The sequence below is a fragment of the Girardinichthys multiradiatus genome, chromosome 21, assembly GCF_021462225.1.
Source record: "Girardinichthys multiradiatus isolate DD_20200921_A chromosome 21, DD_fGirMul_XY1, whole genome shotgun sequence".
Classification (NCBI taxonomy): Eukaryota; Metazoa; Chordata; class Actinopteri; order Cyprinodontiformes; family Goodeidae; genus Girardinichthys; species Girardinichthys multiradiatus.
The window spans coordinates 41,532,446-41,547,079 of NC_061813.1; the positions used below are offsets into that span (position 1 = coordinate 41,532,446).

At 40.5% G+C, this 14,634-nt stretch overlaps 1 protein-coding gene across 1 annotated transcript; it reads right to left on the reverse strand.

The window, feature by feature from the left end:
• Positions 1 to 23: 23 nt before the first annotated feature.
• On the reverse strand, positions 24 to 4,954 carry crygn2 (crystallin, gamma N2). The gene is made up of 5 exons (XM_047349652.1): positions 4,833 to 4,954; positions 3,863 to 3,954; positions 3,336 to 3,492; positions 1,932 to 2,077; positions 24 to 236 (listed from the first exon to the last, which is right to left on the reverse strand). Exons 1-5 carry the CDS (start codon positions 4,851 to 4,853, stop codon positions 101 to 103), a joined length of 552 nt encoding a protein of 183 aa, XP_047205608.1. The 5' UTR covers positions 4,854 to 4,954; the 3' UTR covers positions 24 to 100.
• Positions 4,955 to 14,634: the final 9,680 nt, after the last annotated feature.

A 14,634-nucleotide genomic window follows, 5' to 3' on the forward strand; every position in this document is an offset into this window, starting at 1 on the left:
TAAATCAGCCCACGGACTCAGTGTTTGGTAAAAAACTGGGTTTTCTCTCAGTCTGCCTTTATTTGTTGGATATGATGAGGATGAGGAGGGTACTGGAGGTTTAGAAGTAGTTGACGACTCTGCGGATGGACTGGATGTTGGGGTTCTGGGCCTGCCATTCGTTGGGGCTGCAGTAGTTCCCGCGCTCCACGATGTACATCCGACCGCGGAAGTTGGGCTCCTCGTACATCACCCAGCTGGAGGCAGAGGAGGAGAAGGTGGGTTAGAACAAGATCTGCTCCTTGATAGAGCATCATGAAATCTAGATAAAAAGACCTAAAAGTCATATTTAACTCAGGAGAGCAGAACATTTCTGATGGTTCTGTAATGAAAATATTGGATCTGATCTAAGTGTCAGAAATGATTAGGTTCTTTTGGATCAGACGGTCCTGTTCACAGAAGATATTTTTTAGCATCAGCATCTGTTCCAGCGTTGGACAGAATGATTCTGACTCGGTCTACAGAATGTTCCCATTTGGACCCGAGCTTTAGATCTTTATGAACTATTACGTCTGGTAGCTAATTTAGCCTCAGCAACACAGACCATCCCAGAATCAGAACCCACCTACGTGTGAGAACACTGACGGTGGTCCAGGGTGGTGTGATGGTCTGAGGAGCATCATGCAGAAGAAACCCTACAGTTACTGTGAACCGGACCTGATTCTCAGTACCCATGTGTGCTATGGCAGCCATCTTGGACCTTCAGGTCAGGGTTGGTGACATCTCCAACTAGGGCAACATGCATATGAGGAAGACCTGGCTGTTAGCTAAGCATGTGCCTCACCTTGAGGTTCCTTCAGGCACCTGACATAGATCTGGTGACACCTTACAGGTGAGGAGGTTGAAGGTGATCAACTCATTCAGAGGTTACAAACTGTTATAAATCAGTTATTGTCATCGTCGCTCTGCCTCAAGCTTCTGCAGTCGTTTTTACAGCTGATACAGAACCAGAACTCAGAGTACTAGTGGACTGCATCATCTTCATGTGTTAAAGAGAACCATGAGGATGAAGAGCTGGAGCAGATCAGCTGGAGGACCCATCAGTATTTTCTTGTAGCAGATGTAAAAAGGTGTCTACTTTCCTCCTACAGGACCAGTCGGGTCCATTAAGTTCTATGGACTCTGTTGTCCTTCAGCCATTTAGTAACTAATCTGGTGGTATGCTGAGGGACATTGTCCATTTAGAAGACTCATTTATGTCCAGGCTTTAACCTTCTGGCTGATGTTTTCAGAGGTTGCTTCAATATCTCCACAGAAATCTTTCCTCAGTTTGAGAAGTACACCGATTCCCACAGCATGAGGCTGCCACCCCCGTGCTTCACAGCTGGGATGGTGTTCTCAGGGTTCCTTGTTCCACATGTAACGATGGACATTATGTCCAAACACTCAGACTACAGGACATATCTTCAGAAGTCCATGTTGGTCCAGGACTGGCTTCCCTGTGGATAATGACTTTCCTACCAGCATCAGCAGCATCTTCACAAGACCTTTAGCTTTTGTTCTGACACTGATTCACACCAGAATCTGTGCATTTCTGGGATCTCAGAGGATCGCTTCAAGAACTCACTGAGGAACCCAGCTTTTATCAATCCAACTAGAGGAAGTTCTCAGCACATTAAACTGGTGGAGCTTCAGTAAAACGTTCATTATTTGGAACAAAAACCCAAAACCTTCGTCTGAGTGAGACAGGAAGAAGGTTCTAACATCTCTGAAGTCAACAGGGATGATGTCCCTGAAGATAGGAAGGTCATGTCAGAACATAATGACTAATGACCAGAATCAGTGGAGTTCCTCCTCTACCTGCTGAGGTGAGATCTAAAATCAGTGTGCTTTGGATGATTGTGGATTAGATCTTCTCAGTGTCAGAACATGTTTGTTGGTGCTGAACTCACGCTCCGTCTCCATAGACCCTGACGGAGTTGATGCAGTTCTTAGAGAATCCACGGCTCTGCAGGAAGGGACAGTCGTCGCAGATGTCCACACACTGACCAGAGAAGTTACAGGCTTCAAACAGCTCGATGCGGTAATGTTCTCCATGCTGAGGGACACAACAGAAAGGGAAACAGGTGAATACTCATGGGGGAGAAGGATCATCTCCCCATCTCTTCTCACCAACTGCACGTAAAAAGTCTAAATAGTAAAACTTTTTTCAGGTAAACCTTTAAAACCTGCAGAATATTTTAGATCAAACCCTAACCAACAGTTCTTCATGAACAACCTTCTGTTTCAGGGTCATTTGATGGACCGCTGGCTCCATCACAGCTCAGATGCATGATGGAGACACATAAAATGGGTTCAGAAAGGTTCTGTTCACCAGCAGACAGGAACTCAGGAATCTCTGACACCTGTGGAAAACTCCACCGGCTGGTTTTCCCACTCAGGACACGGTTGGAAATGAAGACCTTTCCAGGTGGATTTCAGATGGACTGAACCTTTTCTCAGAGGAGAAAACTGTGTTTTGTTTCTTCTGCTGCTGACTCTCTTCAACAAGAGCAAGATCTCAGCCTAGAAGCTTTCTAACAACACGTTCCAAATAATTGCATTTAGTCATATTTACCAGCAGGGGGCGCAGTCTGTTTAACACAGCGTTACAGTCACAGAAATACTTTTTGTTTTTATAGGGAGATCTTGACGATAAGGAAGATATGTTTGATCCTGAGCAGCAACTTCTGCAAGGAGAACTTATCTGTTTTAATCAGGAGCCTCAAACTGCTTCAGCCCAACTTAATCAGATCATCGGGTCGTTAGCCCGACTCTGCAGAACCTCTGCATGAAGAGGAGGTCATTCAACTATTTGATTGAGAGACAGATCTAAAGGTTTCAGGACACTGGAAAGACCTCTGAACTGCAGGGTTCATCCTCTGAATGTTCACTATTAAAACCCAGTTGGACCATTAAAGGTTCTATAACTAACCTATGATTGTAAGACTGAGGAAGAAGTTATGATAATCATGCATCATCTGGGGCTCTGTGCTCAGCTCAGAGAGGAACATTCCTTCAGACTACAGAACAGAGATGGTCAGTCAGTGCTCAGACCTGGGCTCCTGCATGTTGGAGATGTTTTCCTTCTCCAACACACCTGATAAAAATGGAGATTTCATTAAATAGCTCCTGCATAACCTGATGAATACAACCATAATGCACTGAAGCTGCTGCAGAACATCTCACACCATATCTAAGGCTAATATCTGGGGTAAAGCTGAAGGACACCTAAGAACCCTGGAGCTTCTTCGTCTGAGCAGCTCTGACCTGCAGCTCACATATGGGGGGTTTTCAAACCCAGTCCAGGTGTTTACCATGCGGATGGGCTTGCAGGATCCCATGTGGTCGTTGTGTGAATTCCACCTCTGGAATTCTGGGTACTCTCCGTGCTCCAGGATGTACTGCTGGCCCTTAAAGTCAGGATGGTCGTAGCAGATCCAGGCTCCGCTCTCCACACGGATGGAGTTGACTCTAAGAACAGGAAAAAACAGGATCCACAGGTTGGACTCAGCTTGGGCTTTTATTGTGAAAATCTGGAGGAGATGATCTCTGCTACTGCTCTGATTGGATCATTGAACAAACTCAGCATTATTTAAGATGTGTTTGTTTCATAAAATGTCCTCCTGAATATTGATGATCCTCTCATGGAAGGTTAGCAGATACCTTCTGAAAGATCGTCCAGTGTTCTTAATGTTAAGGTTGAAATCCAGAGGCATGAACCTGCTGGTTCCTCTGTTTTCAGGAGTTTGTTCAAAGTGAAGATGAGAGCAGCTGCAGAGCATCAGATCCATCAGCGCAAATGATCAGGATCAATAATAAAAGCATAAAGACAGTTTATCACCTGTTCATGAAGCCACGGTCCTGGAAGTTATCACAGTCACCTCTGACCTCCAACTTCCTGCCAGTGAAACATTTCCCCTCATAGAAGGTGATCTGCAGGAGGAGATGGTCAGCTGTTCAATACAGTTTATTCAACATTAAATCAGATTAAATGATTTCTGATGCTTCCATCTGAGACATGGGGACCTGTCAGGTCCATGTCATGATGATGATGATGTCAGTGCTTCATCACTTGAAGATACCGTCCTCAGAGCTGCTATTAAGCACCAACCAGATCTTCTAAAACTACACTGAGCAGGACCTGTGATCTGCAGGTCGAATCTCTGCTGCTCAGATGAAACAACAGAAACCCTGTAGAGGAAGTTCCAACACGTTTATCCGGCCCGATGAATGAAGGGATTCTGCCATCCGTCCGGCATCCCTCTGCCAGCAGAGGGCGTTGTTCAGTACAAACAGAGGCCGCCACGCGCCAAATCGAGTTAACAGGCCCCGCCCACCATCTAAACAAAGCTTTTAATTGAATGTACAACCGGACCCCGTCCCTGCTTCCACAGACTGAGAATGTATTTATGATCATAGTTGAGTCAGAAGCTGTGATCATAAAAAAATCTGATTTTAGAAGAGTGCCACCTACAGGCAGAGAGCTGTAAGTTAACACTAGAATAAAATTCAGCAGATTCACTTATTTATTTATTAATGGCTTTAGATCGTTAATGTTCAATTTTTAGTCATCTGTGTTGGACCTGGAGGGATATTAGATTTCAGGTTCTGAACCCCAGTGAGACGTTCAGGTTCTGAATCCCAGTAAGCTATTTGGGTTCTGAACCCCAGTAAGCTATTTGGGTTCTGAACCCCAGTAAGCTATTTGGGTTCTGAACACCAATGAGCTGTTCGGGTTTAATATTTGTCAAATGAATTTTTCCTGAGCTTTCGATCCCTCCAGCCGATCCAATCTGTCACCTGCTACTCACCTTTCCAGAGTACTGCGACATGTTTCTGCCACTGGACGTCGTCCAACCTGTCCCACAACCACACACAGTATAACAGAGAAAAACTTGGACAGCCCAATTTATACGGCAGGGGGGGGGCAAAGAGGGGCCTGCAGGGGGGCAGTCACAAAGGACGGGCTTTAAAAGATTCTGCTGAGTCGGCGCTTTCCCTTCATCCTGATGCGTCTGCTGATTCTGCTGCCTGCCTCTGTCTGTGGGTCGTCAATAAAAAGTGCTTGGAGGCAGCTTTGCAGGTCAATGATAATGCACAGGACAGGGTTCTGAGAGACAAACAGGCTGCAGGACATGGTCCTCTTACCAGCAGCAGAGACACCAGAGGGTCCAAACTCAAATCAGGAGCTCAATGAATTAGATCTGCTGTTTGGTTGTCTTAATGTCTTCTCCTTGTTTTAAAGCAGAAGGATGATGTCACTGACCTATGATGCAGTTTATAGTTCAGACCAAACTGATTCAGCCTCCAAGTTGATTATGGTGAGCAGTGTTAGCACGGCTGAGGTCCTGGGTTTGAATCCAGGTCAGAGGTCTTTCTTCATGAGGTTCTCATGTTCTCTCTGGGTACAGGTGGATGGATGGATGGATGGATGGATGGATGGATGGATGGATGATGGACAGGTGGATGGATGGATGGATGGATGGATGGATGGATGATGGACAGATGGATGGATGATGGACAGGTGGATGGATGGATGGATGGATGGATGGATGATGGACAGATGGATGGATGATGGACAGGTGGATGGATGGATGGATGGATGGATGGATGGATGGATGGACAGATGGAAGGATGGATGGATGGATGGACAGATGGAAGGATGGATGGATGGATGGACAGATGGAAGGATGGATGGATGGATGGACAGATGGAAGGATGGATGGATGGATGGACAGATGGAAGGATGGATGGATGGATGGATGGACGGATGGATGGATGGACAGATGGATGGATGGATAGATGGACAGATGGAAGGATGGATGGATGGACAGATGGACAGATGGATGGATGGATGGACAGATGGATGGATGGATGGATGGATGGATGGATGGACAGGTGGATGGATGCTCAGTAGCAGGGTTTATTAAACTAATCCTGGGTTTGGTGTACTTTCTATCTGAGGCCTGGAAAAACAAAAATTTGAGAAATGGCGAGATGTTTTCTGGAGGAGCCTGGAGACGTTGGAGTGCAACTACTCCCAGAAACCTCCAACAGTAGAGAGAAATCATCACGTTTAGATGTCTGATCATTTTCTGGATGAATATATTTTCAAGCGTTACCGTTTTCACCACAGTCAATCATTTATCTCAATAATTTTCTCAGTTGTCGTTTTGTTTGTATGACATAGAAAAATCATTCAGGCATCTGTATGTCGTTGCTCTTCCAGTTCCTGTAGAGCAGAGGTTCTCGTGACATCAACCACAAACATTCAGTGGAGTCAGGTTGTCCTCAGCAAGGCGGTTCGTGTCCTCGCCTCTCACATGAACACCAGGTTTGATCCCCAACGGAGGTTAAACTGAAGTTGTTTATTCTCATCAGCATAAATAGTTTAGGTTTAGTTACATTTTATTTTAAACAACTTGGACATTTATAAGCAGCTTTGCAATCTGACAAACTGAGCCAGTAATAAAAGAAGAATATCACAGAACTGCAGGTATCAGTGAAAGCAGTCATTTAATCTGTATCACATTCTGATAATCAAGCATTATGTATTCATATATTTCTGGGTTTCCAGGCTTAATTGGCTGCCTAAAGGCCTGTTACATTCACTGCTCCTTCACTAAATAAAGGAGATTATGTTTTATTGTTTTATGTTTTCTATTATATTGCCCAGTTTTCACACTATTGCTGTCACTAATATCACCTGACTCTGCTGCACGTCAAATTTAATTAATCAGTCGTCTTGTTGATAATCATACACTATGTTCAACAATAAATGATAAATCATTTATTGTTGAATCATTTTGGGTTTTATTCTCCTTTACTATACTGCCTGGTTGTTTTTCCTGATTGCTTCTTATAGTTTTTAGTCTGGTAACTTCTTCTATGGTTTTAGTGGCACATGATCCCGGATGCTTTCACTGCTTGCTTTGATACTGACACACCAGAATTTATCCACTGTGAGACAATAAAGCCTTTTCTATTCTAATATATTCTATTCTGTTTTAAATACATGTAATCAATACAAATGTAGTAGACATAGCAGCTATTTGTAGTTTTTTACTGTGAAGATCAGACGTGATGCAGCCACATAATCAGCTGTGGAAGCCAAGTGGCCGGGGTCCACACTGAGTGCTGGGCTTATATATATATGCATATTTATTATATGTTTATCATCATTTCTGAATCACCAATCATTTACCAAATTAAAGACAAGTCCTTTCATTTCATGAAGTGTTCTTTATGACCAGCAAGTGTAAATCCAGTAGTTGTTTTTTATTTCCTCCTGTTGCCATGGCGAATCATGTTATCTGCCTCCCATTGATGAGGGCTTCTTATTTACCTGCACTAGTTATCAAATCTGGGCAACTTTGACTCAGAGTTGAGTAACCCACTTGTTCTGAAACTGAAAACACCTGGTATGATAGTAGGTTTACTCAGAGCTTAGTAACCCTGCTTCCTGAAACGGGCCCTGGAGCATTTATGGTGCTTATTGAGTCTAGAGAGTTAGCCAGAGACCGGCAGAAGGATCCAAACAGACATCAAAGGCCCTGAATGTTCTTACAGATGCAGCTGGAGGTCCACAAGTTTAAAGGAACAGAGGCTATGCCACCTGGTGGCAGAAGAAGGACACTATAAATATCTCCAACTAGATTTATGAAGAAGGTGGTCAGAAACCCTGGACTGACTGCAGAAGATCTGCATGATGAGTTAAATCGACCTGAGACTGCAGCATAAGCATGTTTCCTTTGTAGAAGCTTGTTTTATTAATTGTGTTGCAGACAGTTTGGAGATTCTACTTGAAGGCCTAATCTTCAGTCAGCTGAAAGATTTCCTTTCCACGTAAAACAGAGAAACACTGAAGATTTATTCTGAACATCGTCTCTTCATCCAGCAAAAAGCCAACAGAACCAGGAGCAAAAACAAATATCTCACAACCAGAGAGTCCTCTATAAAACAGTATAAAGCAACGTGGTAAAGAAGTAAAATGATTGTTTTATGAATAAAATCATCATGTCAGGTTCTGCTGCAGTCTAACTTAACCCAGACAGCTCCACTATGAACCAGTAAATCTCCCATAATGATCCGAAAGCAGATGAGGGTGTGACGTCAGTGTTCTGGATAAAATATAATGAAGATGTAAAAGATCCTGCCGGTGAGAGGAGCCTAGACCATTAAGGAGTTTAAAAGCCATCAAGGAAATCCTGAAATCAGCCCTGAGACAGAAACCCAGCAGACATGTGGGTAAAACAGTCGTGTTAGACGCAGCAGCAGGAGAAATGGCTGATCTATGGCAACACAAGGAAAACTAGAGCTTTTTATGAATGTTGGAATACAGTCTGGAAGAACTTATTATAACCTCAAACAAACAGAACTAAACTTTTTCTACAACTTGTAATGGAAAATGTGTTTAGACAGCTGGGCTGAATTAAAACAGAATGGGTGGATAGATGGGTGGAGGAGTCCACACAGATAAACCAGCTGCAATTAATCCTGTGTGGAGTTCCTCAAGGCTTGGTTCTCAGCCCCACCATGTTTTCATGTAACCTGTTGCCTTTAGGTTTTGTTGTGGAATTTTCTTATTAAAGTGGAGAGAAGTTGACTCATAACAAGAGAAAATCCGGACTTTGTCTTTATAAGTTTTATTCAAAGGCATTCAGCGTTTGAATGACTCTGTCACCAAGCAAGTCAGTTGAACAGAGCCCCAAACGCTATTTTCACACAGTATTTATACCAGAACATGACAGTGTTATCTCAACTGCAAAGAGTCTTGTTCTATGACCCAAACCCTTCTTGAGTTCAACAGTGACAAGGTTATCTAGGAACAGACCTAACTGCCCTTCCTGACATTGTCCTAAAGATGAGTCTGAACCATCAAACTTCTGATAATGGCTTTTACAGCTTCTTCCTCTAACACAGATGTTCTGAGGAGTAAAAAAGGTCATACACTGTGAAATGCTTACTGCAAAAATTTCCATCACACTCCCTTCTTCTGATTACAAGATAATCACAACTAAAGGAAAATTCTTCAAAACCATCACCCCTCTCAGCCAACAGATAATCCAAAGCCAGTTTATTTTGCAAACTCATCGTTCTAATAGCCTGCTGCTCCGTAGTTAGAACAGTGAAACCTTCCTCAGATAAAGCAGTAAGATTAAGAGTTAACACAAAAGGATCTGGAGCCAAAGATTCTGAAATAGTATAAGGATCAGTTCTGATAGGACATGACTCAAATTTATGTCTGTTGATTAAAGCACATAAAACAGATATAATAGCTTCGCAACCTACTGTCTTCCCAAGGAAATAAGGTCTACTTTCCTCCTGTGTAATACAAATATCTGGATCTTTAATCGGATTTCTATTACCCCGAATTCTATAAAGAGCTCCTGTAGAAGCACACGTTAAATTAGTCTCACTAGAAAATCTAACATTTCTGCTTTCCCTTACAATATAATTCCTCACCCAAGGAAAAATGACCTCCACCAGCTGGTTATGTTGCCTATCTGGAAAGAAAGTAGTATTAATAAGAACAGGTACTAAAAATGGTTGATCATTAATAACACGTGGAATCAAACAACAAACATAGCAACTATCATTTCTTATCTTCCTCACAGTTTTGATGCATCAGTTGCCACCAAACATGATCAGTATGATCATAGTAGTCAGAAAAGTGATGAATCTCTCTTCAAATCCCCTGATGAGTATTATTAGTCAGATTAACCACACATTGTCTTTGCTGTACCTTTCCCAAAATGAACACAAGAGTTATAAAAAATACTTGCAATACCAATCATTAGCATCAAAACAAACCATCTTCCATATAGCTGCATCATGACCTTGAAGTGGAATGTCCTTTCTTCTGGTACTGAAAGCAAACAGTTTTTTTTCAAAGAAAACAAATTATAAACACAACTTAAAAAACAGAAAAAACAAAAATCCTGCTGTCTCTCCTGAGTGGCTTCAAGCTGCCCTGTTACCAGTCTGGTACAGGTGGGCGGTCGTAGGAAGCTCCTCTAGAAATATATTTAGAAACAGGAACTCTAACCTGCTGGAAGTTAGGCTTCCATAGTCCAACTAAACAACGGTGGAAATGAACACATTCAAACTTGTAATAATACCATAATGATAAATATCAAGTAATAAACATAAAAGTTAGATAAAAGCATCCGAGATTTCCTCCTCAGAGTCAGTTTCGCTGTCAAAGTGGGAGGAAAGAATCTCTCACTGTGGTGTGTGTGCAGTGAGGCAAATGACCTTATGATTTCTAACTTTCAGGCAATGCGATGGCCTTAAGTAGATTCTGAAATAACGTTGCACTGCCCAAGAGATTATTGTGCCCTTGTAAGAACAGTGTTCTTCAACCACCTCTTCAATCACTCGCCAGTGATCAGCTTACAGTTCTTTGTCTTGTGGTGGTCCGCTGTCCTCACACCTTTCAGGCCGTGGATGATCCAGTTAGAAGATGACTTGTGTCCTGGAAGCCAGATGAAGCTGGAGGAGCTAGAGCTTTCCTGCAGCTTTCCTGGGTGTCTAGTAGGATCTGATATGGGCCATTCCAGCACCTGGACTTCCTGTGTTTTCTCCTAAATTCTCTGACCAGAATCCAGTCGCCAGGAATAAAGGACTGAAGGGTGGAAGTGGCTGTTTCTGGTAATGCAGCCTTCACCATCTGTGAAACTTGAGAAAACACAGTGGACAGGTTTTGACAGTAAAACAACATCCTACCTTCACACAAAGATGTGGAAGAAAATGATCTTGGCAATATCTCCATGTCCAAATTAGGAGACCTGCCACACAGCACTTCAAAAGGACTGAGATTTACCTGTGTCCTTTGTCTCAATCTCATATAAGTGAGAACAATAGGTAGAGTCTTCACAACACTTGGCTAATTTTCAATTCAAAGTCCCATTCTCAAACCTAAGTGCTTAACTACATGAACTTCATCAAAACATCCAACAAAATCAAAAGAATTGATCTTCAGACTTCACCTGATATACTAGCAGTGACCATCAGCTAAATATTCTGAATATCAAAAATGTGACATGATGTTTGAAGAAGGTCTGATTACAGGTCAATATTTCATAGTTTCAGAAAACCCAAAAAGAATTTCAAAAATTGTCTAATCTGTGGAGATATAAAATTTCACAAAAGAATCAACACCATAATTTCAGAGAGGTTATCATAATGTGGTCTTAGGGAGCTATGCACCATTTATATAAACAAAGTACAACGTCTCTCTCACATTGTCACTAAGTCCTCACTGGAGGTCTGAGCTACCCTTTTTCCCATGAGTGCTAAAACTTTTGGAACCCCATGTTACTTTATTCTGACATTCCCCTCTTCTGGCGCAGGGTCCAACCCATGCGACAATCCAGCAAAAAGTTTGTACAAAAATGTTTTAATAACCAAGATCACATTACATAGAACCAAAGAAATGAATTCTGACATAACTATGTGTCACTATGAATTTAAGAAAAGCAACATAAAGAAAATCCAGATGTTTTTAACTGCAATTCAGTTCCATCAACAACCAAACACAAACTTTAGTTATTCAGTTCATTAATGTCTCACTTAGAAATTAGTCACATATCATCCTGATTTGTCTTGTATGAAGATGAGTATTAGATTAATGGTCATCCAATGTAATTTGGATGAATAAACCCTACAAATTGAATCAAATAAATAATTCCCACCAAGTATGAAATCATGACTCTGATTCTTTATCAAAAATATATTCCTTACTTTTGCATATCTTGAACTGTCAGTTAGTTTAATGGCACCAGGAAAACTTTCAATCTAATAAATCACCAATGATTCTGCATGCAAAACTAATTCTTCAAACTAGTTTAAACTATTTCATTAACCTTTTAGTAATAAAACACATAAATCTAAAAGTCATGCTACATCCTTAATTATTATATAAAAACATGTTATTAAGGCAACAATCACTACAAGCATTTTGATTCTATTGTCTCTTAAACAATGTTAAAACTCAGGAAGGGAGGTGCTGAGCGTTACCATGACAACAAAGGCACGAACCAACCTGGTAGGTGGGCGGAGTCAGGCAGAACTAACCTCTGATTGGCAGCTTATGGGCGGATCCACAGTTTCTTCATTCCAACCCACGTTAGTGTAACTTAAACTGCAAAGCTATTAACATGCACCTACCTGAGAAACAAGCTGCTTCTTAACTCTCCTGAAAACTCAAAGTTTTAATCAATCTGAGATTTAGAAACATTATTCTAAACATGGATTATTGTTTCATGCAACATATAAACAAACATTCATTCCAACAAAACAAACAAAACATCAAAGACAGACAAATGGCCAAATTTGAAGCTTCAAGAATTCAAAGACATTTTTAACAATCTCTTTTCAGAATATGTTTTCTCAGCCACATCTTTTAATGCTATAATTGATCAATTTTGTTATGACAATCTTCAGGATCCTTTTTAAAAATGAGTGCACATAGTCCAAAGAGATCTTAAAGTATTTAGAAGCACAGCAACAGTTTTCTCTTAAATTAATCCAAATTTACTGATGCTGAAACCTTTTGCTAATTCTTTGTAATGTAACTCTATAATAATAACTACAATCCTGAGAGTTATTGTTATAATTCTCTTTTTGTTTGGCTCAATTTGATCACAGCTGTATTGCATAATTTCAAGTTAAATGCAAAGAAGTATTTTTAATTTAATTCAATTCAAATTCAAAGATACTTTATTGATCCCCGAGGGGAAATTAGAAAAGTCAGCGTTGACATTTTCATGTTATACCCAAACTAAACAAAACTGCAGTGTTTGACTTAATCAGAAATTAAGATAAGAAGCTTGTCTCCAAACTGGACTTTTTCTCATTTTCTTTCATTTGGGCTATTTAAATTTTGAGAGTTGGGGAAAACTTATTACTAGAACCCCTCTTTAATAATCCAAATGCTGATAAATGTTCCAATATTTTATCTCTTAGTAATCTGAAATTACCTTGTGTACCTTTGTACTCATATGTATTCTTTTAATCTTTAAACCCTAAGAAATCAAATAAGGAGACTTGAGTTTGAGCCGACCATCTTCTTACTGTTAAGAGAGCCTTTATTTCTTTTCTTTTCCTAATGTCAAGTTTAACCAACCTAACAATATTATAACAACACAAAAAGAAAAGAGAGACAAAGTATTAGTTCCTTTTACTCGCTTTGCGAGGAGAGACGGTCAAGATTTGCTCAGTTACAGATCCCGCACCGCTCTGAAGCCTATCCGACCGCTTCCTCTTTTTATTGTCTTTCGGGGGTCCCTAGTTTACAAAAACATTGTTCTCTAAAGGATGGGGGGGAACAACAACTACATCGTAAACAGGTCATAAACAGCTTTATACATCAACAACACATTTCCCACAGTCTCCTACAACTTGTAGGGTCAGCTGTGCCTTCATCTTTATGACCTCCTCAACTGGACTGCTTCCTTCTCTGCTAGTTCAGCTCCATTTATGATCTTTGCCTGCAGACAAACTCACACATCCTTTCTCACACATACATCATGAAAGGTTATATAATCAAATAGTTAAGTTAAAGAATAGGAGAAAATACAAGATAAATCTATATTCAATTATTCCAACACCTAAAATGAAGGATTTTACTTGTCTTGATTCTGTTATAAAAATCCTAACCTTGGTTCCAAAACTAAACTCTTCAACCCCAATCTGTGTCCCCAGAGTAGAAATTTTGAGTATTATTGCATTTTAAAGCCACCAAATGACTGGAACTCATCATTGGCTTAGATCTGTTTTAATAGGTAATCGGTCTACCTTTAATTAAATATTATAATTTTATGGATCTATAATCTATGGCTTACGGGCTTCAGGAGTCCAGGAACCACAAGTTGAGTACTACTGCATTGTACAATGGTGTTAACTTTCTGCAGAGATTGAAGGATTGGCTAAATATATTATTTCTGCTTGGACCATAATCAGATTTAAAATTAATAGTTCACAGCTCCCAATTTACCTCAGATCATATTTGCTTCTAACCCAGTTCATAAGAAGCTTCAGACAAACATTATGCTAAAAAACCAAGAACAAAACAAAAAACCAGATCTGTTTTAAAATAAAGAAAAAGCATGCTTAAAAAAAAACTTGTTACTGTGGTGGAAAATAACTCCACGGTTCTGAAGGTCTTTTCATGCAGAGTCTTTTAGGAAACATGAGATTAGTTTAATTTTTGTGTGGTATCACTGTCCAATCAGATTCTTTCTAAATAATCCCATTTTTCATTCTCATTTTAAAGGTTTGTTTTACCAAGGGAAATGTGTTTAACAAAACCAATTACTCTCAAAGTTTTAAAAGTTTTTAGCTGGTGATATCTTAGAAAACAACAAGTGTTTTAATATTTCTGTGCAACACAGAACTGATCAGGTGTCCTTTCCTTCCCCAAAGGGAGAAAAAAGAACCTGCAGAACCAAGCCTTTCATAGTTTTTGTCAGGACCTGATATAAGGTACAGTGTAAATCAACACGCTGCATGAATCAGAAGAGGGAAGAAAAAACCTAATATAACCTCTTCCCAGCAGCTGCTGTGAAAAATATTGAATTTGTACTTTCCATAAGCGTCAGTTAACACTTG